At 42.1% G+C, this 24,700-nt stretch overlaps 1 protein-coding gene across 1 annotated transcript in view; it reads left to right on the top strand.

The window, feature by feature from the left end:
* Positions 1-24,365, top strand: part of NR3C1 (nuclear receptor subfamily 3 group C member 1) — a 175,852-nt gene extending 151,487 nt beyond the window's left edge. The window contains exons 5-9 of the mRNA XM_069764057.1: positions 4,567-4,845; positions 5,433-5,577; positions 19,754-19,881; positions 21,148-21,305; positions 22,190-24,365. Of these exons, the coding sequence (XP_069620158.1) occupies positions 4,567-4,845; positions 5,433-5,577; positions 19,754-19,881; positions 21,148-21,305; positions 22,190-22,342 (863 nt within the window). The 3' untranslated portion in view covers positions 22,343-24,365. The remainder of the gene's footprint in view (positions 1-4,566; positions 4,846-5,432; positions 5,578-19,753; positions 19,882-21,147; positions 21,306-22,189) is intronic.
* Positions 24,366-24,700: the final 335 nt, after the last annotated feature.

Genomic DNA, 24,700 nt, shown 5'->3' with positions numbered 1-24,700 from the left:
TGCTCTAGAAAATATGAAAAATTGAGATTACTTTATGCATAAATTGGCCAATTCATAGGTTCCCAGCAATGAGAATCGCCTTATCATGGCTGCTGGGTACACATCTAATGTGAATCCTCTCCTAGGCTAAAGCCTTCATTTATATGGGAAGGTAGGATAATGCTGTAATTTAACAAAAAAAAAAAAAGCCTGAGGGCTGCATCTGTTCACTCCGGATTTCTGTTTGGAAGTGACTGTCAGTCTTTTGATAGCTGACTGATGTAAACAGCTAGAAATCCTGCAATTGATCTCTTACCACAGCCATGTATTCACACATTCACCCAATGCATGCTATAGCTGTAAATCACTGCTGAGCGTTTGCACTTGTAAAAGTGAGCACTAATCTGATGACATCTGTCATTTTGGATATTCATCAGGGATACATTTCCATGACTACTTACAGTAGCATGGCTATAATGTTTAGTAATGATTAAAATTTTGACCTCTTATTAATTTGGACAGAAATGAATGCATCCCTAGAATAAAGGTACCTTCACACATAACGATATCGTTAACGATATCGTTGCTTTTTGTGACGTAGCAACGATATAGTTAAGGAAATCGTTATGTGTGACAGCGACCAACGATCAGGCCCCTGCTGGGAGATCGTTGGTCGCTGAACAAAGTCCAGAACTTTATTTCGTCGCTGGATCTCCCGTGGACATCGCTGGATCGGCGTGTGTGACACCGATCCAGCGATGTCTTCACTGGTAACCAGGGTAAACATCGGGTAACTAAGCGCAGGGCCGCGCTTAGTAACCCGATGTTTACCCTGGTTACCAGCGTAAAAGTAAAAAAAACAAACACTACATACTTGCCTACCGCTGTCTGTCCCCGGCGCTGTGCTCTGCACTCCTCCTGTACTGGCTGTGAGCGTCGGTCAGCCGGAAAGCAGAGCGGTGACGTCACCGCTCTGCTTTCCGGCCGCTGTGCTCACAGCCAGTACAGGAGGAGTGCAGAGCACAGTGCCGGGGACAGACAGCGTTAGGTAAGCATGTAGTGTTTTTTGTTTTTTTTACGCTGGTAACCAGGGTAAACATCGGGTTACTAAGCGCGGTCCTGCGCTTAGTAACCCGATGTTTACCCTGGTTACCCGGGGACTTCGGGATCGTTGGTCGCTGGAGAGCTGTCTGTGTGACAGCTCTCCAGCGACCACACAGCGACGCTGCAGCGATCCGGATCGTTGTCGGTATCACTGCAGCGTCGCTTAATGTGAAGGGGCCTTAAGATACAATAGTAAGATACATTTTTAGAAGATGAGGCTCAAAAATGCATGAGCCGGCAGTGCTTCAAGTCATGGGTTACAACTATTTTATAAGTGTGAAATGCCGCTACTTGCTGACAGACTCCCACTTACTACAGTTCAACCGCTCCATGGACATTGAGAATAGAAACAGCAGAGGATTAAAAAAGCTTGTGATGGTGTCTAAATTGGAACTAACATTTTATTTTTTTTCCTTAGCATACAACCTCTCGTCCATGTCTGAATGTTGATGTCCTGGGCAGCACAGCATGTATTGCACTTGATTCTTAACCATTCTTAGAAGCCCCTACATCACTGGGACATGGGACCCGTGGGCGCTTCTACCTTTGTTCCACTTATCAGTGGAGGTCTTGGCACAATAAGGACATGTCAGAAGATTTCTTTAGGAAACCATGTACAAGGTTCATAAAAGAACTTTACTCTTTTAAATAACTAGTGTTTGTGACTGTGAGTTGGACAGGTATTGCATACAATTCCCATGGCAGGAATTTTTCTCCCAACTGGGAATATAGACCACAAAAATTAGCAGTTTTAGCATGGAAGTTCAAGGATTGGCTTTCGTCAATGGAAATATTATCGAATATTCCAACTTGTGAACAAACCCATATTTTTGTGTTTTTGGCACAGAAATTTAGTGAAAACTCAAATTCTTTAAGTCAAATCTCTTCTTAAACTTGGCGTTTCTGCACCAAAAACTCCTTGAAAAATGGGGTGCGTGAAGCCACTGTTCGGCCTCCTGGGACACACACGCGCGCACACACACACTTTCATTTTTCCACCATAGGTGAAATGCCTTCTTTATATTGCAGAAGGACTGGTTTAGCTACATGCCTTACCTGCTATCTTAGGTTTGTGTGCACACGTTGAGAACTCAGCAGAAATTTCAGCAACAAAAATGTCTCTTGGCAGGAAAATGCTGCTTACATTGTGTATTTTGTAGTGATTGAGCGAATGTGATATTATCAGAGTATCTTCAGCGTGCTCGAATAATATGTTCAAGTCCCCGCGGCTGCATGTCTCACTGCTGTTGCAGCCTGAACACATGTGGGATTGCTGAACAGCCGCAAATCATGCATTCGCACTATCCAAGATAGTCGGATAACAGCCGAGCATGCACAGATAACAAGATATCCGAACACATTCACTCATCACATCACTAGTATATTGATGTGCAGGGAAAAAATTCAACATGTGCATGGGATCTCAGTAATCGGAGTCCCTTTACTGGTACTGTAAACTGCAGCAGAAATCTCCGCACCAAACACAGCAAATGCTCAGTATGGACACTCTTGGTCAGATGTTAGGACGACCATTTTTACTTCAGGAAAGAGAATACAACATATATTCAAGCAAAATAAATGAAGAATTGATTGCTGGTAATTTTAGAAGTAATGATCTACAGCAGGGGTGTCAAACTGCATTCCTCGAGGGCTGCAAACAGGTCATGTTTTCAGGATTTCCTTGTACTGCACAGGTGATAATTTAATCACCAACTCATTATTTGTGTAGGTGATTAAATTATCACCTGTGCAGTACAAGGAAATCCTGAAAACGTGACCTGTTTGCAGCCCTCGAGGAATGCAGTTTGACACCCCTGATCTACAGGATGCCTCTCGGGATCGCCGACCCTTCAGAATTTGATTTGCACTTACTAGCCTCCGGCAGTAAACTGTTCCCCGACATGCAATGACTCAGACCAGGAAAGCTCAGTTGTGTGCGGCAGCTGATAGAAGTATGGAGACTTGGTCTCACCTGTATATCATCTGAAGGATTGGAAGTGGAACAGTTATCTTAAAGGGAACCTGTGACTTGATTCATGCTGTACAAACCACAAGCGGCATGAATGTGAAATAAATCATACATGGCTTCAGTGGTGCAGAAGTGCTCGGAGAAAACTGAGGAGTTGCCAGACTGGTCTACCCCGTGTGTAGGACTGTTTTTTTTTTTTTTTTAAATGCTAGAGGATTTCCCAGATTACCAAGGTCTACCTACAATCGTGCAGCCAGGCTCGAATTCATGCTGTGGTTTAGCTGACATGACTGCTTCCTTTTTAGTATATTGGTTAAATTGCATCATAGTAGAGGCCATTTTTAATGAGACAAAAAGTGCCAATCTCCCTGTGGATGCTTATTTGTACGTGTTCAAATTATACAGAGCCTGATTATCATTGCCAGTGCATACCACTAATGGCGACCTAATTAAAAATAAAAAATAATTGTGTATATAATATTGGGCTCCATGATTTGTCTGCACCCCGATCATTGTATTGACACTTGAGAATGGACACACTTGAGAATGGACACCCTAAGACTTGTGCTGGGTGGCCCACAGTGGATGTGTCTGATAATGTTGTGTAAGTTCTATTTAGTGTAATATGTAAATTGCTTTATTACATACACTATACATAATTGATAAGTTGTACACAGGCCCTGAATCATAAAGTGGCTTTGCCAGTTTTACAACAGGACTGGCCAGCTAGGACTAAATTTTTTTACTTTCGGGCAGGAGGTAAAAAGGTGAGACGTGCGCCCAATGTTCATCCTAGCTTTCCTCACTTGGACCAAACTAAACCTGGAAGAAGTAAGAGGCTGTTCCTTCTTCCCCTGAATGTCACTTGGGCCGAAGGAAGTGAGTGAAGCAGCCGCTGATTTACTGCGGGGCTCACATGGCCCAACATCCCACGAGCCCCGTGAGAGCCAGTGCCGTCATCACTGGAGGAGAGTATTGGCTGGTAATGGCTAAGGGGAAGATAGCCATTGAGAAGGGGCTGTCAAAGTAGTGGACAACCCCATTAAGAATTACACAATCATCGCCGTTCTTCAATAGCTAGTCGGCAGCATATTAAACGGCTTATGAACGTGTCTGTAAACATGTATTTTAATATAGATCTAGTTATTGTGTCCTGATTTTACTTGAATTTGTTTGCCAAAAAAAGCCAAGACCGTGGCACTTCAGGGGCTGTAAAACCTTTTCCGATTTATAAAAAAAAAAAAAAAAAAGTTGTCCGTATGATTACTTGCCATAATTCCATTCTGATTTGTCATGTTGATATGGGGACCGTTTATAAGACTAGAGTATATCAGTATTGCCTCAATCCCTGACTTGTATTGGTTCATCTGGCAGTACAAGCTCTACACTGACTTTACAGTCCTGTGCAGTCAGAATTACCGTGCCAGTCCTATGTAAAATGCCCTGTAATGAAATGTTTTGAAAATGGGAGGTAAAATATATACCGTATGTATTTTTTTTTTTAATTTGTTTAGCACGTAAAACTAAAAAGAAGATTAAAGGAATTCAGCAGTCGACTGTACCAGCAGTGCGTGAACTTCCTGAAGGTTCGATGAGCAAGACCATTGTCCCTGCTTCTGTAGCACAACTTACCCCCACCCTCATCTCCTTGCTGGAGGCTATAGAGCCTGAGGTTCTGTATGCCGGATATGACAGCACCCTGCCTGAAACGGCATGGAGACTGATGTCGTCAATGAATATGCTAGGTGGGCGCCAAGTGGTATCTGCTGTGAAATGGGCGAAGGCCATACCAGGTAATTTTGGGTTTGCAGAATTGCTTTCTTAAATTCTTGTCTCACTTTTGACTTGTAAAGTGCTATGTAACATTACAGTTATCAGACGGTCAGACACTAAAGACCCGCTTAAGTCACACAGGAGCCCACCTGTCCTGTGTCTGACCGTCTGATAACTGTCCTATGTAACATTACAGCAGATGCAGCTTTCTGTCATAAGTGCAACTGCTGGCTTACCCCAGGCACACGGCCTACTGGAATTATCATTGGCCCTAAAGCGGCTATTCGAGAACCAAGTTTTACCGACCTTAGTTTGGCATTACTGTAGTATTTGGACAGATGCCAAACCGACCACCTACTAAACTGCATAGTTATCGAAGGCCATAGAAAAGAGCACCAGCACCACTGTGTGTAATGTTCTTGCACAAGGGGTTAGTACGGGGCTATCTTTATTGTGCCAGCCATGTTTTAAAGGGTTTACTTAATCGGTGTCTAACCAGGTCACCCATCTTGCACGCACTTTTCTGGGGGGTTTTTTGGAAGTCTGTTGATTGCTGGAATTTTGGTGTAGGAGCCTATGTATCATTTATTCCTCATTTTGCGCTTAGGTTTCAGAAATCTGCACTTGGATGACCAAATGACCCTTCTTCAGTATTCCTGGATGTTTCTCATGGTTTTTGCCCTCGGATGGAGGTCTTACAAACAAGCCAATGGAGCAGTGCTGTATTTTGCACCAGATTTGATAATCGATGAGTAAGTAGATTTTTGTGGAATCCATATCTATCTATAGAGGCAGGTACAGTTTTTTGTTTTACATAAATGTTACTGTTAATGTAATTTATTAAGGCATTCCTGTCACTGGCTATGTAACTGAAGGCTATATCCTAGACTCTAGAACATGTGACAATGTGGGGATGAATGGGCAAAACATTGGCTCAAATGAAAACCACATGGAAAGTGATCCTTCTATTTCTAGTAGCTGACCTATATTGCATGAGCTGCAGGCATTTGCTTTATGCCTTATTTTGACTCTACTAAATATTTACTTTCTTGCTTTGATGTTGACTCTGGACTCTCAGCATTGTGTAATATACAAATCTGAAGTCTGTGATGAACCACATCTGAAACACATTTTTAAGAACAGCCAAAGGCTAACAACTGAGACCAGGCTCTGTTTTTACGAAAATCTGTTTGGAACTGGTCTGAAAGCCATTCATTATACATGCAGTGTTTTAGGGGCATTTTTTTATCTGTAGGATTTATATAAAGGTTTCTAAATGCATAATCTTATCGGACATTTTCCTTTATATTTTTTGGGGGGAAATGGTTGGTATCCCCTTGAATCAGCGATTTGTGAACCTACATTTGTGTCGCCTTTTGTAGCTTATCACATTATCAGCTCATCGGCATAAGGATATATTTTCAAGAGATTTTCAGCTGATGGAACCAACATGCTTTATTTCCTTTGTATAGTCATCAGGTTAGCTGGTAACTTGTACAGTACAAATTCCAGCTCTTTATCCCTCTATTTTTTTCTTTTTGAATTTGAATGAAAAAAGCTCTGAGCTCTTTTCACAATGCTCTTAAATGGAATCTGTCGGCAGGCTTTTGCCCCAGCATGATGTAGGGGCAGATAATTGAATTCCAGCAATGTATCACTCTCTGGGTTACTTTCTGCAGTTTTGATCTGTTTTATTTGCTGAAAATCTACCAGTTGTGTGAATGCTGAGCTCTGTATAACCTTAGGGTACCGTCACACTATACGATTTACCTACGATCACGACCAGCGATATGACCTGGCCGTGATCGTAGGTAAATCGTAGTGTGGTCGCTGGGGAGCTGTCACACAGACAGCTCTCCAGCGACCAACGATGCCGAGGTCCCTGGGTAACCAGGGTAAACATCGGGTAACTAAGCGCAGGACCGCGCTTAGTTACCCGATGTTTACCCTGGTTACAAGCGTTAAACTAAAAAAACAAACAGCACATACTTACATTCTGGTGTCCATCAGGTCCCTTGCAGTCTGCTTCCCGCACTCAGTGACTGCCGGCCGTAAAGTGAAAGTGAAAGCACAGCCGCTGTGCTCTGCTTTCACTTTACGGCCGGCAGTCACAGTGCTGGAAGCAGACTGCAAGGGACCTGACGGACACCAGAATGTAAGTATGTGCTGTTTGTTTTTTTTTAGTTTAACGCTTGTAACCAGGGTAAACATCGGGTAACTAAGCGCGGTCCTGCGCTTAGTTACCCAATGTTTACCCTGGTTACAAGCGAACGCTGGATCGCATCGCTAGATCGCTAGATCGGTGTCACACACACCGATCTAGCGATGACAGCGGGAGATCCAGCGATGAAAGAAAGTTCCATACGATCTGCTACGACGTACGATTCTCAGCAGGATCCCTGATCGCTGATCGCTGAGCGATATCGTAACGATATCGCTGGAACGTCACAAATCGTACCGTCGTAGCGATCGAAATGTTATAGTGTGACGGTACCCTTACCCCACACCTGATTAGCAGCTTTTGGTGTACTGTGCATAGGCAGAAAGCTGCTAATCAGAAGTGGGGGTGAAGTTATACAGAGCTCATGAATATGGACGAAACTACATGGCTGCAGGTTTACTAGCCATTTAGTGATGATCTGATGATAAACTTCTCAGATTAGATGGCAAAACTCAGTGTAAGATTCCCTTTTGAAACATTTATCTGCAGTATTGACCTCAAGAATAGTACATCCAGCACTGATCTCTGCTGTCACAAGACTAAACGAAGGCTGATGGTGTCTGTTAGGTGCTGTTGGTATGATGTATAGTGGGCTATGTTCACATTATATATGTGGATTATTGGTAAGGTCTGTGTGCACTGTGGCTTCAGTTTGTATGGTCACTGCATCATGACTTCTGCTCCAAATGGCCCATGATGGACCCCCACTGACTAGTGGAGTCTGCCTGGGGTCTCTTAAGGAGTGAGTTTTTGTCTTGTTTTTTTTCCCCAATAAATATTGTTCCAAGATTCTGATAGTTAAAGCCTGTATTACACACAGAGCAAGGTAAAAGTTTATTTTATAGTGTATATAGTGTGTATAGTGTGTATGCCAAAGTCACATCTGTGAAACTTTTTTTATCTTGCTTTTATTGTAATACCCGACCCATCTGAGAAGTCTCATTGCAAGAGTTCTTTTTAGATGCAGACTAACGAGCAGATCTAATTTGATCCAGGTGTTATTTTTGGGTATGAAAATTTACAGGGTGATTCTATAATTTTTTCCTCAGAATTGAGTGATTCCATAATTTTTCCCCTCTGCTTGGTTAAAAAAAGTAACCATTACTGACTACCACATTTTTTGTTCTTGATTTTCTTTTAGTGTCTCTTAAAGCCAGAAAGTTGCCATTTGAAATGACTTTAGTTTTGTGCCATGTCTGTGATCTGCTTTTTTTTTCTACAAAATTAAACTGAATGAACATCCTCCAAGGCCGGTGGTTCCATAATTTTTGCCAGCGGTTGTAGTTGGACATGGTGAAAAAGTGCCCCATTTTTTTTACATATTGTCCTAGGATTTCTGGACTATTGACAACCTTGGGAGGGAAGAACAAGACCAATAGCGTTAAGATTTCATGCAACTCTGTCCCATTTGTACAAATCACTCAGCCATGGTTTCAAACTGTATGATATACAGAATGGCTATTCCCAGGGTTTGTCATTGGTAATGCTAAATAATGCAGTGGATCCTAAATCCTAGGTCTGCATGTTGGGTACAGAATGGATTTGAGATAGTATTTTGAGGCTTTAGTGGCAGCATGGCATCTCATCTAAATTAATTCTCTAGTTTCCCATAGAGTTCATAACGACTGGTAAAAACGAGCATTTCAAGGAACACAAGCAAACACGATGAATTTTATCTGCACTGGAAGTCTTCATAAATAATCAGAGTATAAATTTTAGGCTTTATGGTTTCTGCCCAATGGACAATTTTTGGCAAAGGACAAGCTATTAACCAGGAATTTCTTAATCAGACTATCATCTAGCAGAATCCAGATAACTGAACTGCTTGGTGTGTGTATATAGTTTTTGGGGGGCAGGGGAATGGTTTATTTCTGTGGACGAACCCTGCCTGGTTTTCTAAGTCATCCATTAACATGTAAAGTTGATTTTATATTTATTTTGTACAAAATTGTTAATCCTGATTTTTCGGTGGTGTACTCTTGTGCGGATTGATAAATCTGTTGCATCTTTACACTGTTCAGTCCAAGTCCCTCTATACTGGACGGCGTACCAGTGCACCAAATGTAAGTTTAGACTGCAACATTGAGAAAAGTGAGAGAATCTAGTCTGCATATGATTGTAAAATGTATTAGGCCGGGTGCTCACAATCCGGAACTAGCAGCGCTTTGGGTGCAGTGTATGTTCCCTACGTCCAAAGTGCTGCCTGCTATTGAACGCAGGTGAATCCACATGTAATGACTGAACTGTGCTGATTAACTGCGTCCATTACATTCTATGGGTGACATTTCTCTTGTACAGTCTCTGCAAAGAGAAATTGACCTGCTGCAGTCTGGAGAGACGCGCCGCACATCCGACTCCGCGGGTGAGCCGCGGGCATCTGTGGACATCAGATTTCTTCAAATCCCATCCACTATGCTCTGTAGCGTCTAACCCGCAGCCTCCAACCTGCTGGGAGACCGGTCACTCCTGGGCAGGGAGAAGCCACTGGGGATCTGTATAGCTAGAATCTTTTAGCCACCATCTGATACATGCTAGTTGTGCATCAGGCAGCATTTACCAGCAGTCAGGTTAGCTGTAACAAAAGTCCCTCAAATGTAGAATGTATTGGTTCTGGTTGGCTGGAAAGTCTGAGTTTTTTTTTTTTTTTTGATTCTTCAGATGATTTACTCAGATAATTAACATTAATTATAGAGAATGTGTTTTGTTTGCTTTTATTGGTCTCTTGCCAACAACCATTTTTTTATTTGTTTATTTGTGCAAACAAATACTAACACATGCATGGAAAAAGTGCCATAAAAATCCTGCTCGTAAAAGATGAGTCACGTGTATGGCATCTAGAGACCGCACATTCCTGCATGTTGGCTTCTTGCGTTTACCAGACTTGCTGGATGAATAAGGTTGTGAATTTGTGAGAACGTTTTGTGTCAGTTAGAAAATATTGGAGAGTTGTGTGATGTAAATCTTCATGAGCCTGAGGCTGCAGAGCCTAGTCCGTGCCCTGGAATCAAACATTCCTTCCTCCAACTGTATCCCTTTTATGGCAGCCTTCTCTCTGCTTATGTTGCACAACACTGGTTCATTTCTCCAAACTGTAGAAATATTGCATGCGCTATTGACACAAATTTATACATGCAAAAAAACGAACCTATTATAGCAGTAATGCTTAATATAATGGGGTTGTGCCAAGTAATCATGGCGGAAAGTGTTGGCACTCTTGAAATTGTTCCAGAAAGTGAAATGTTTCTCCCAGAAAATGATTGCAGTTAGGCCATGTTCACACAGTGCGTTTTTTACCGCGGAACCGCGGCGGTTTTGCCGCTGCGGTTCCGCAGCTGTTTTCCATGCAGGGTACAGTACACTGTACCCTATGGAAAACAGGACACACTGTGCACATGGTCCGGAAATTGTAAAAAAAAAGCCGCGCTGAATAGCTCCCGGAAAAAAGAAGGAGCATGTCAATTCTTCTTCCTGAACCGCAGCGGTTCTGCACCCATAGACCTCCATTGTGAGGTCAAAATCGCAGTAAAACCCGCAGATCAAAAATATATCTGCGGGTTTTACTGCGATTTGATGTGCAGAACCGCTGCAGCAGGAAGTGCGGGGGAGCGGGCGGAAGTGCGTGGGCGGAGTGTGGCTGCCCCCCCGTGCTCCGATCCCGCCCCCCCGTGCTCCGATGCCCCCCCCCGTGCTCCGATGCCCCCCCCCAGTGCTCCGATGCCCCCCCCGTGCCCTAATCTCCCCCCCTTATACTTACCCGGCGTCCCGGTGTCCGTCCGGCCGTCTTCTCCCTGGGCGCCGCCATCTTGCAAAATGGCGGGCGCATGCGCAGTGCGCCCGCCGAATCTGCCGGCCGGCAGATTCGCTCCAAAGTGCATTTTGATCACTGAGATAGGTTATATCTCAGTGATCAAAATAAAAAAATAGTAAATGACACCCCCCCCACTTTGTCACCCCCATTGGTAGGGACAATAAAAAAATTAAGAATTTTTTTTTTTTTTCACTAAGGTTAGAATAGGGTTAGGGTTACGGTTAGGGTTAGGGGTAGGGTTAGGGTTAGGGTTAGGGTTAGGGTTAGGGGTAGGGTTAGGGTTAGGGGTAGGGTTAGGGGTAGGGTTAGGGGTAGGGTTAGGGGTTAGGGGTAGGGTTAGGGGTAGGGTTAGGGTATTTTCAGCCATTTTAGCCCTAAAAAGCTTCCTAGGAAACACACAGTAAAAAAAGGATAAAAAAACGCATCAAAAAACGCATCAAAAACGCATCAAAAAAGGACAAAAAAAGGACCTGCGTTTTCTGCCAAGAGCTGCAGTTTTTTAAAAAAACTGTCCTGAAAAAAAAAGGATGGAAATCCTGAACGTGTGAACATACCCTAACACATATTTTGTTATACACATTTATTTCCTTTGTGTGTTTTGGAACAACCCAAATAAACAGGAAAAACCGCCAAAAATGGGCCAGACAAAATCAACACACTTCCAGAAATGTGGGTAAACAACTTTGAATGGGCATCACATGCTGGAGACACCATCTTTGGCAATAAACAGTGTGGGCAATATGAAAATCGCACATGAAACCAGATAAAAAGGGAGAAGGTGGCTAAATCTTTGGATTGTGTCCGTGTGTGCCACTATAAGCATGGAGATGGGAACTGTCTGAGGACTTGAGAATCAAAACTTAAAAATATCAGTGATCTCAAGGCTACATGTAAATCTCTAGAAATCTTAATGCTCCTGTGTCCACAGTATGCATCATAATCATCATAATTGTGAAAATTACAACCCATGGCACTGTAGCTAATCTCCCTGGATGTGGATGGCAGAGAAACATTTTAATGAAATGGGCAGGAGGACCCCACTGCTAACGTAGATTTTGGCAAACTGCAGTCTAGCTTTTTTTTAATGTCTGTGTAAGCCAAAATCCTTCTGTAAAAGCAACTTGTGGACAGATGAGACTGAGAGCTATTTGGTAAAGCACATCATTCTACTGCCTAGAGAAAACTAAAGCTTACAAAGAAAATAACATAGTACCGACAATCAAATATGGTGAGGTTCAAAAATGTTTTGGGGTTGTTTTGTTGTCTTTGCAAGGCATCATGAATTCTGAAGATTACCACAGTCAAGGCCAAAGGATTTTGGGTCGTAATGTAGTGCCCATTGTCAGAAAGCTGGGTTTGTGTCGTAGGTCATGGGTCCTTGACTGTCATGACAAGGTCATGGGTCCAGCAAGACAATGACCTCAAACATACTTCAAGAAGCACCCAGAAATGGGTGGAAACAAAGCGCTGGAGAGTCTTAAGTGGCCATCTATGAGCCTGGATGTAAATCCCATTGAACACCCATGGAGGAATCTTAAAATTGCTGTTGGGAGAAGGCACCCTTCAAATGAGACCTGGAGCAGTTTTCAAGTGGTCCAAAATTCCAGTTGATGTTTAAGAAGCTTGTTGACTAGAATAAACTGCAATCATTCACTTCCTATAGCAACGGGTATAAACCAAATATTAAATTCAGGGTGCTAACAATGTTGTATGCTTCATTTTGGGGGTTTAGTATGAAATTATGTCCGGTTTGCCTTTTTTTTTGTGGTGTTAAAATACACACAAAGGACATAGAACGTATATAAAATAACGTGTAATTGCAATAATTTTCTAGGATAAACACTTCACTTTCTGGAACAATCTTGAAGACTGCTAACACTCATTCTGATACTGACTGGAGTAGCCAAGCACTGCTCTCTGCAATGTCTGCCAGCCCTTTGAATGAGCGAATGCTTGACCCTTTCTGAATTCAGATGAGGCACTAGAGAGCCCTGTTCTCTCAGTCTGCGGTTGTCTTGGCAGTCTAACCCCTGGTAATCAATAAATTATCGCCTACCTTGTGGCTGGGTAATAACCTGTATACTTGCTAGGTTTAACTACTAAACAATTTTTTGGCATTTCATAGCTTGCACTGTACATGTTGGGTTAAAGGGTTCCCAAATGAGATTCTAAATACCAAATTTTTTTTCTGTTTACACAAATTAGCGTGCCACTGTGCAGTCTAAAGAATTCTTATTTCTGTGCTTTATAATGTGAATCCATTCATTGATGCACAGTGAGTCACAGAAGTGACATTCAAATACAGAGCCCTCTTCGCCTTACTCTCGGCCTACACACTGCTGTGTCATTTGTGATTCCAACCAGTGCTGCAGGTGTATTATTTCTATTGCCATACAAATAATTGTCGGGCAAGCAAGTCCTTGCATAGCAGATCTCAAATGCCTGTCTAATGCAAAACCTTGTTTTTTTCCATCTTCATTTGTGAAACAAAAAAAAAAAACATATAAACAAGGAAAAATGTATTCTAAATTATCAGGGGCATCACAAGTAGAGATGAGCAGACCTTTTAAGGTTCGGTTATGTTCACCAAACTTACATTCTATGGTTGACAGCCTAAGTATACTGCTGTGAGCTGATAATAGCCTGGGAAGCGCCATGGGTATTACCTAGGCATGAGAGAATAGCTTTGGATAACTCATCTGAATAGCTATAGTGCTTACCGACTAGCTGCATCGGATACCAGCTTCGGCACCGGAAATCTGATTATCGGGAGCGATCCAGGTATCAGGATTCCCAGTGCAGCTATTCGGTAAGCGCTATAGCTATTCGGATAAGGAGTTATCCAAAGCTATTCGCTCATCCATTGTATTACCCCCTTCCCAGGCTATAAGCACCTGCCCCCAGCTGTCTGCTTTTCTGCTACAGGTTAACAAACTGTTGGGGGATGCCAGACCATTTTTTTTTTTTTTTAAAGAAAATAATCTAAGTAATAAGCAAAAAAAAATACATGGACAATAAGCTACACGCACTGTACTACCGTTGTGTGTGTATTTTTATACACATAAGCGTGTGGGTAACGCTGTGATTTTACTGTATGCAGTAGATGAATTATCAGGTTTCAAAGGAAACCGATGTTAAAAAAATTAAAAATATATATGATTTTTTTTTTTTAACAGAATTCCTGTTAAATAAATTAAAATCTGTATTTGGCTGGAGTCACACAACAATCAACCTGATTCTCTTGGATGAGACTGTTACTGATGTTCTGATCAGAGTGTCAGCATAGTGTGATCTGATTCTCACCCTGTAAGGAGAAGATGGAGAACAAAAAATGTCTGTCTGCTCCATTGTGAGTCTGTGGAAATCAGGCTGCACTTGGATGTCATACAAGCACAGTCCGATGAGTTCCACAGAGTCTTAGACTTGAATGGGTGAGTGGCATCCGATTTCAGAGTAAAATTGCAGCATTCTGAGATTTAGGATCTGTGGGTGAAAACAAATGAAAAAAAACTGTCAGTGAAAAAATTGGACTGCCGCTTTGAATAACATTGGTCAGAGGGCTCTTGGATTAAAAAAAATGGCACTCATCAAATGCACCGTATACGCTGGTGTGAGCGAGCCCTTCAGCCCAATTCTCACGTCCCAGTAAAGACCGTGATGCATGGACTGACCGCGCATTTTGTGACTCATGTCGGTCTGTGGCTGTGAAATTTGGTCATCTAGTGCAGAACCGAGCTAAGGTCTACTTACACTGCACAATTATCGTGAACAGGAATGTTTGTATCATGACTGTGCAGTGTATACAAGCTGCTGGTCATCTGATGAACGAGGGGCTTAGTCTGGAGAAATATTGTATTGCACGAAATCACGGTTCTTGGTAGCACATTGTCATGTATTTCCACTGCTGTGTTCAGTGCACCTGAGCCGTCATTGTTCTATCTGTCATAGATCAGAGCACATCTGAAGTATGGTCCGCAAGAATCATGACACCGTACAGCCCAAATGGATTTTTAATTTAAAAGGCCAAACTGTGGGCAGCATGGATCCAAGCCTGACTGTAAAATTGCAGCAGGTATGTTTTTCTCTGAAAAAGTATGAAGTTTCAGAGAAAATACATGCCACAGATATGGCCGTTGACCAGTGGTACAACAACCACGGTGTGGAGCCCGCCGACTCCAGACCCTACTTCAGCTGGTTGTGCGTCCGGGCATGCCCATTCAGCAGCAGTGTATTTCAGAGCATGAATTTGCCAGGTCTGTGCGCCGCAATACACCCTGCCAGCCAATCAGTGTCCTGTCATGGGACATTGGCTTGCACGTGAATGGAGGCGACTGGCAGTGACATCGTGTACTCCATCTCTTTGGTGCTGAAGTCCGCTACCTGTGAGTAGGAACGTTTGTCTTGGTTTATTATTTTTTAATGCACTGAACAGCAGTGGCAACAGGCTGGGGGACACACCAGGATGGGGGCCCTCATACCAGGGTGGGGTGACACGTATACCAGGAAGGGGAGGGGGCAACTCATATGTCCTTGTAGGAATTAGAACACTACAAAGGCCCATTCATCTGACCAACCTACAGGAAGGGGGGCTTTCCAAGTCCAAGTTTTGTACTGGGCCCATCAGACTTTATTTACGCCACTGCCATGGATCATAGCCAGAGATGAGACTAGTCCGGCGCTGCCCCCTGCCAGTTCTTCCCATCTCTGCTCCTGGTGACTACAGGTCTATCCCATGTGTGTGCATGGGGAAGAGACCTGTCAACCATCTCTAGCAGTGCTGGGAAGAATCAAACGGGGGCAGTGGCAGCTATGGTCCCCAGATCTTTAGTTATATTTTTCTGGAGTGTTTAACCCCTTAACAACCGCCGATACGCCTTTTAACAGCAGCATTTAAGGGTACTGAAACCACAGCGCCATTAATTAATGGCACTGTGGGATAAGTTAATAGCGCCCCCAGAGTCTGATTTTCTCTGGGGTCTCGGTTGCCGGGGGTAGCCGAGACCCCTGAGAACATGATTCGGGGGTTTGTTACCGATCCCCGGGTTGCGAACGCTGGTAATTAACAGTTTACCGGCGGTCGCAAAAAAAAACTGTGATTTCCCATTTAATTTCTCTGTCCTCTGATGTGATCGCACATCAGAAGACAGAGAAATGGGGTCCCCGATACCCCCCAATACTCACCTGTCTCCCCCGGTGCTCCTCGTGGCTCCAGATGGGCGCCGCCATCTTTTTCCAAAAGAAAAATGGCGGGCGCATCCGCAGTGCGCCCGCTGGCCAGCCTCCTTAAGATCTTTGGGGTCACGGCTGCCAGAGGTAGCTGAGACCCCAAAGAACATGATCGGAGTCGGTTTTTACCGACCCCTGTGTTGTGATCGCCAGTAATTAACTATTTATCGGCGGTCGCAAAAAAAAAGCGATCTGTCATTCCCTGTCCTCTGATGTGATCGCACATCAGAGGACAGAGAAATAGGGGGATTCGGGGACCCTGTTATACTTACCTGTGTCCCTGGATCCTCCTGCGTCCCCTCCTGCCCGCCGGCTTCTTCATCGGGAAAGAAAATGGCGGGCGCATGCGCAGTCTGCCCGCCATGATCTGCCAACCGACAGCTGGAGGAGTTGGGGCTAAATTTAGGGTTGGGGCTAAATTTAGGGCTAGGGTTAGGCTTCTTTCACACTTGCGGGGGTATGGGGCCGTCGCAATGCGTCGGCCCGACGTACCGACGCATGTTGTGAAAATTGTGCACAACGTGGGCAGCCGATGCAGTTTTTCAACGCATCCACTGCCCAGTCTATGTCCTAGGGAGGAGGGGGCAGAGTTACGGCCACACATGCGCGATCGGAAATGGCGGACGCGACTTACAAAAAAAAGGTTACATTGAACTTTTTTTGCGACGACTGTCCGCCAAAACACAACGGATCCAGTGCACGACGGACGCGACGTGTGGCCATCCGTTGGCAATACAAGTCTATGGGCAAAAAACGCATCCTGCTGGCACATTTGCAGGATCCGTTTTTTGTCCAAAATGACGGGTTGCGACGGATGCCACACAACGCAAGTGTGAAAGTAGCCTTAGGGTTGGGGCTAAAGTTGAGGCTAAATTTAGGGTTGGGGCTAAATTTAGGGTTAGGGCTAAAGTTAGGGTTGGGGCAAAAGTTAGGGCTAGGGTTGCGGCTAAAGTTAGGGTTAGATTTGGGATTAGGGTTAGGATTAGGGTTGGTATTGAGGTTAGGGTTATGTTTGGGATTAGGGTTATGTTTGGGATTAGGGTTAGGTTTGGGATTAGGGTTAGGTTTGAGGTTAGGGTTGAGATTAGGATTAGGGGTGTGTTGGATTTAGGGTTTTGGTTAGGGTTGAGATTAGGGTTGTTTTGGGGTTAGGGTTGTGATTATCAATAGGGTTGTGATTAGGATTATGGATCGGGTTGGGATTAGGGTTAGGGGTGTGTTGGGGTTAGGGTTGGAGTTAGAATTGGAGGGTTTCCACTGTTTAGGTACATCAGGGGTCTCCAAACACGACAGCCAATTTTGCACTCAAAAAGACAAATGGTGCTCCGTCCCTTCTGAGCTCTGCCGTGCGCCCAAACAGTGGTTTACCACATATGGGGTACCAGCATACTCAGGACAAATTGGACAACAACTTTTGGGGTCCAATTTCTCTTGTTACCCTTGTGAAAATAAAAACTTGGGGGTTAAAAAATCTTTTTTGTGGAAAAAATATATATATTTTTTATTTTCACGACTCTGCATTATACACTTCTGTGAAGCACTTGGGCATTCAAAATTCTCACCACACATCTAGATAAGTTCCTTGGGGGGTTTAGTTTCCAAAATGGGGTCACTTGTGGGGGGTTTCTACTGTTTAGGCACATCAGGGGCTCTCCAAACGCGACATGGCGTCCGATCTCAATTCCAGCCAATTCTACATTGAAAAAGTAAAACGGCACTCCTTTTCTTCCAAGTTCTGCGGTGCGCCCAAACAGTGGTTTACCCCCACATATGGGGTATCGACGTACTCAGACTACAAAAGTTGTTGTGCAATTTCTCCTAATTTCTCCTGTTACCCTTGTGAAAATAAAAATTTGGGGGCAAAAAGATCATTTTTGTAGAAAAAATGCGTTTTTTTTTATTTTCACGGCTCTACGTTATAAACTTCTGTGAAGCACTTGGGGGTTCAAAGTGCTCACCACACATCTAGATAAGTTCCTTAAGGGGTCTAGTTTCCAAAATGGTGTCACTTGTGGAGCGTTTCCACTGTTTAGGCACATCAGAGGCTCTCCAAACGTGACATGGCATCCAATCTCAATTCCAGCCAATTCTGCATTGAAAAAGTCAAACGGCGCTCCTTCACTTCCAAGCTCTGCGGTGCGCCCAAACAGTGGTTTACCCTCACATATGGAGAATCTGCGTATTCAGGAGAAATTGCACAACAAAATTTATGGTTAAATTTCTGTTTTTACACTTGTAAAAATAATTTTTAAAAAATGGTTCTGAAGTAAAATGTTTGCAGAAAAAAGTTAAATATTCATTTTTTCCTTCCACATTGTTTCAGTTCCTGTGAAGCACGTAAAGGGTTAATAAACTTCTTGAATGTGGTTTTGAGCACCTTGAGGGGTGCAGTTTTTAGAATGCTGTCACACTTGGTTATTTTCTATCATATAGACCCCTCAAAATGACTTCAAATGTGATGTGGTCCCTAAAAAAATAAAAATTGTGCTGATGTAAAGTAGACATGTGGGAAATGTTATTTATTTTGTGTGACATACCGTATCTCTCGGATTTAAAGGCATAAAAATACAAAATTTGAAAATTGCAAAATTTTAAAAATTTTCGCCATATTTCCGTTTTTTCCATAAATAATCGCAAGTGATATCGAATAAATGTTACCACTAACATGAAGTACGATATGTCACGAAAAAACAATCTCAGAATCAGCGGGATCCGTTAAAGCGTTCCAGAGTTATAACCTCATAAAGTGACAGTGGTCAGAATTGTAAAAATTGGCTCGGTCATTAAGTACCAAATTGGCTCTGTCACTAAGGGGTTAAGTTGGGGAAAGACGAAGTTGTAGGGGCACCATTTCTTTTTTTTCGTCTCAGGTGGCGGAAGCTGAAATCGGCCCTGCATGAGACTTCTACACATGGAATTTGCAACTACTTTCCTCTGCTCTACAATTATGACGGGTGGGGGAAGACAAATCCCTCTTTAGATAAATGTGCAGACATGAGCTCCATGGCTGCTCTGAAATCAGAAGGTGGACAGAAGAGGGGAAATAATAAGCATGGATAGGGGATAACTGAAATTTTGTACAACCCCAGTTAAAGATTTTTCAATCTATAGCCACCTAATTTTAAGGTCGGGATTCTTACAGCCAACCCACCCAATCATAGCTACTATATTAAAATGATTTACCTGCTTCCGTTGTATCAAATGTATACAAGTGACCAATGATTGTCAGCTATTACAATGTCGCCCACTGTATCCTTTCTAGCTATTAGTTTACCATATAATATTGGTTTGCAATCACATCAGTTGGTGAAATATTAATGTTAAAGTATAGATGGCGTTAAGGCTATGTATACCTTCAACTTTTACAAATTTAGACTATTACAAGTTGTGTACTTTTCCTTGGGTAAAAATACTCCTCAAATAAAGAGAACTTTTACCATTCTGTAAAAAAAAAAAAAAATTGTGCGACCCCTGCTGGCGGGGTTATTCAGTTACTGCACAATCCTGCGATGTTCAGTAACTGAAGGGAATCTTAGTCTCTCCCATGAAATGCCATATTGGTCTGAATGCAGCCCTATTCAGTATACCTGTTGGTCCAGGTTTCTTTACACACACCTTCATTAATGACACAAAGGTTTTAATCACACATCTGTTATGTCTTAATTTCTATCAGAGAAAGAATGCACCTACCCTACATCCAGCAATTTCAGGACATCTTCAAGATTGTCAATGAAATGACTCGCCTTCAGGTTTCATATGAGGAATATCTGTGCATGAAAACACTGCTACTCCTGTGTACGAGTAAGTATCGCTAGAAGTTGGGCCATTTTCTTCTGAAGTGTCTAGATTGTGGCCCATGTTGGTGGAACATGTTAGCATTTTACAGTTTAAAGCAAAGCTAAATGTTTAGCTCCGAAGGCAAGCATACATAGGTCTTCTACAGCTGAGCGTGGGTCTCTGGAACATATGGCCGTATGATCTATCACCATTGATCTGTACGTGCCCTTCAGTCAGTAAGGTATAAAGCATTGAACAGTCTGCAGACCCGCAGCAGTTATCCCTTTTTTTTTTTGTCTGACACGTGTCCATCTTATAACTTACGGTGATGCTTTTAGGAAATGAGCTACGTATGTTTCTGAATGCATTTTATGGAAGCTAATTGCCTAATGTAGCATAAAGTAATTTCTTGGCAGAGCTGAATGAAGAAGCAAGTTAGTGAAACTGGCACCAAAAATAAGTGATAATCTGCAGGTAAGCACTGTTAAAACACCTATAAAGCAATCGAATTGCAAGTGCAGTGAGAAAATGGAAGTACACGGCTGCATGGAGATTAGAACTTCAGTCATCGGGAAGGTGCAGGGGGCGGTTAGTCACTGCTCACTACAATGAGCCTGCTGTAGTTGCATACTTGCTCCTTTTCTATAATACCGTGCTTTGCACACATGCTACTGGATAAATTGTCAGTCAAGCAGCAGGGAAGTTTTTACAGTGTGCTTACAATTTGGTTGGTGAGCCGTGACTGTCACAGCCACAGCACCTCCTTGATGACTGAAAGTGAGCAGCTACATGGAGAATATAACTACATTTTCTCCCTGCACTTGCACTTCAAATTGGATTGCTACACAAGTGTACGGTAGTGTTTACCTTCAGTATTACATTTTTTTTCTCAAAAGTTAAGTTTTAACTGAGCTGTTTAACCAGCACTGATGATGCCAAAGGGATCTGGTCATCTGATTCATGCTGTCTATACCTCAGGCTGCATGATTACTGCAGCATTGCTGGGAAGAGCCGGCCAAGACTGCTGGACTTGTTTAATCTCCGGCAAGATCTTTTAACTATATTTTCTTTGAAACGCCGTAGCGTTGCAGGAAAAAACAAACATACCTAGCTTTAATTGTACAGCCAGAATTTGATTCATGCCAGCAGAGAATGAATCAGATGACCGTTTCCTTTTTTTTAAGCGCAATTTTTTAGGAAAAAATAGTTTTGGGGGTTAATGCTTGGCTACAATTTTTAAACTTATTTTTTTTTTTCACATCCCTGTTCTGTACACATTCCTTTTTCTAGTTCCCAAGGATGGTCTGAAAAGTCATGCACTATTTGAGGAAATTCGTATGACCTACATTAAAGAACTTGGAAAAGCCATAGTAAAGAGGGAAGGAAACTCCAGTCAAAACTGGCAGCGATTTTACCAACTGACAAAGCTCATGGATACAATGCATGAAGTAAGTGTTTAGTGGAATATAATCTCTACTGTTCCTGCTATGGTGGCTCTAAGACGGCCTCCTCTAGCACAACAGAAACCTCACCATAATCAACTGCTTAAAGGGACTGTCGGCACAGAATGAGTGTTCAATCAAAGTGCAGATGCTCGGTGCTTCATGGCCAAACACTTCTCTACATCTTCCCATCGGCTTGTTTTCCAGCTATCTCCACCACCCCCTTTTTTGATTGACAGCTCTGGCTTTATAGAGCCAGAGAGATGGTGAAAAAAAGAGAAGTAGGTGGGGAGGTGTATATAAATGATTGATCCTGGAAATGAAGAGCCTGTACTTGGTTTGCAGTCATTGTTTGCTGTCAGTCCCTTTTTAACTTTTTGTAGGGTTTTTAAAGTGAAGGTAATCCGTACCGTAAAAGGGGTTAAGCCTACAAATCATTCTCTCTGATCCAATGGATAGGACAAATGTATTATTGCCGGTGTGATGGGAGTTGTAAAGTGGCTAAAGTTCACCTACAGTGAACCAATGTTACTCAACTTAATCGCTGATTCCAAACAAACCCCAGCTGCTATTAACAGATTCCAGTTTTGAATCTTTGGGAGACCCCCATAGACTGACATCAGAACTGCCTTCAGTTTGCCTTCAGCAGCCGCTATACGATCATAGCCTACAGTGTCCCACCTGTTATACTGCTTTGCCGGTGTGCCGCACACAAGTATGCCCTAGCACAATGCCTCATGCATGTCCAACCACAGATTAGGTGATGTGGTCAGTCAGAACGCAATCCTCGCCAATATAAATTGAATACGACACTGCCACACGTTCCATTACTTGCCTTCAGCATGATTCATATATTCATGTTTTGTCATATTGTCCTTTTTTTCTTCTAGGTGGTTGAAAATCTTCTAGCCTTTTGCTTCTACTCTTTTACGGACAAAACATTGAGTGTTGAATTTCCGGAGATGTTGTCCGAAATTATCAGCAATCAGATACCAAAATATTCATCTGGAAATATCAGAAAACTCTTATTTCATCAGAAGTGACTGCCTTACTAAAATTCTATATATAAATATAAATAAGTATATAAATACATAAACTTTAAAAAGTTGCCTTAAGGAAAAATAAGTCAAAAAACATAGCTTATACTGTATTAAAAAACAAAACAAACAAAAAAAACACGTGGTAATTGTCCTTGCAACAGTGTACCTATTGTGATTATGCACTACAGTTCATGTGGTTTACAGAGGGCCAAGATTTCGACTACAGAAAATTCCTCATTTCGCTCTCTGAAATGAGAAGAATAAGAGATCATTGAACCAGTGGCTCCATTCTAAACATTCTGGTAAAATCTTAACGTTGGATGGAAATCGTGCTACATTTTTATCAATTGTTTAATTTTCTTGTCAGGTGTTTTTTGCTTTTTTTTTTTCTCCCATGGGGAAAGTTAAGATTTTGATTTCTGCATGTAACCTGCTGAAAGTTTACAAGTGTATATCAGAAAAGGGAAGTTGTGCCTTCTTAAGCTACTGTTTGGATCTAGCAGTTTCTTAGTTTTTACAGATGAACTCCTTTTTTCCCCCCTTTGGTTTCAAGAATCCTGTTTGTATAGATTTGGGCTTTTTTTTCTCTCAAGGCTGGGGCAGCTCACAGCTTTTGTCACACAAGTGAAACGTAACCTTCACAGTGCGTCTTTCATGCCTATATTCACCATATTGGCCACTAGGCTCTCTCAGCTACCACTTTTACTCTGTTCACCTCTAAGCTTTTTCAACTACCCCTACTTTCACCCTATTAGCAACTAAAGCTTTTTCAACTATTCCTACTTGCCATATTGGTCACTCGGCTCTTTCAACTACTCACAAATAAATTTCAGAGTTATCCAGCCAAATGCATTTATTTGAGGTTAAGTCTACTTCGGGTACCATCTTGTTTTCAAAATCATGTACCAGATGTTCGTACAGGACTGTACCTCCTGGGTTCTGGTCATAATCCCTATAACACACTGCAGGTGTGAGCCCGTCTTAGTGGGAGCTAAGGCAGTTGAGGCGAGGTTCACATGTTGCATGTTCGCTTATTATCCACAGCATTTTACAGTACTAGTAAAGTGAATGAGTTTTAACTCATTCCCCACTTACAAAAAATAGCCATTTTCTGTTCTAGAATTAACCTTTTGGTGCAGGTTTCCCCTTATTTCAGTGCGAACCCTAAATCCATATCACTGGCAGGTTATGTGTTTATTTTAAACTTTCTGTAACACAAGTGCAAAGATTTTAGATGTATAAACACTTCAAATTTCAGTTGCAAACTTCCCATTTTTCGTGTGCCATAATTACCGTAGTCAGATGCACGGGTAGAAGCTGCTGTAGCCATTTTAATGTTTGCTTATGTGTGCTTTATTTGTAAAGGAAACAAAAATCACAGCTATATCGAAAAGCCATTCACATGATTTTTTTTTTTATTTAATCAGACCAATAATTATTTTTTTTAATGTTTCAAGGTCACTACAAAGCCACTTTACAGCAGGGTCATAAATAAAGTTTAATGTGGTAGAAGTAAAAAAAAAAAAGCTACATTACTCTGTATGAATTAATTTTATATTTATACTTTTTACAGATGTATGCCATATTGGTATAAATAAAAGTGTAGACGGATAGTGAAAGGGCTACTGCAGCTTGAAAGAACTCTGGTCTATCTTTAAATGCTTTATTTAATGTGCAAAAAGTAGTGTGAAGTCTTTCTGGACAGGACATTGATAACCATCCATTTTACAGTTCTAGATGCAAAGCGATATGGTGGTATTTCCGTGTGTAGAAAGTTTGACCATAACAAGTTGATAGTGCGTTTCATTTTTTTTTCATGTTTTTTTTTTTGTTTTGTTTTTTTTTCTTCAAAGAACTAAAACTGGATATGCGCTTTAGTAAATTGAGTCTTTTCTCTGCATTTCTATTTTGTACTACTTGATATATGCGATAATCTGTAGGAGTCCAGGCATCATTCTACCTGGGCCTAGAAATTTTGCAGGTTAACGGTGTAGAAAAAAATCTCGTCCTGTAACAGTGAGTCGAATTTAAAAAAAAAAAAAAAAAAACATTAGTTTAGGCATAATTAATTTCACATTTTCAACTTTTTACAGTTTTAATAAATGGAAACTTTCATATTTTGTTTTTTAGAAACTTTACACATTTTTACAGGATTCAGACAAAAAGTCTGTTAAACTCAATATTTTTGTCAAAGAATAATAAAAAAAAAATGTACAAGCTTAGTTTAGTTTGCTATGAAGCTTTACTAACGCAAATCGGTAGAATTTCTCAGGATTTCTCTGGCGTAGTCTCACCACCTCCCGCTGCTCTACCTCCTAGGTCTGTAGTAGAAATCTGTCTTGTACCTATAAAACGAGGATC

The sequence above is a fragment of the Ranitomeya imitator genome, chromosome 4 (genome assembly GCF_032444005.1).
Source record: "Ranitomeya imitator isolate aRanImi1 chromosome 4, aRanImi1.pri, whole genome shotgun sequence".
NCBI lineage: Eukaryota > Metazoa > Chordata > Amphibia > Anura > Dendrobatidae > Ranitomeya > Ranitomeya imitator.
The sequence above is the reverse complement of the archived record's forward strand: the minus strand, read 5'-3'. Positions and strand labels throughout refer to the sequence as shown.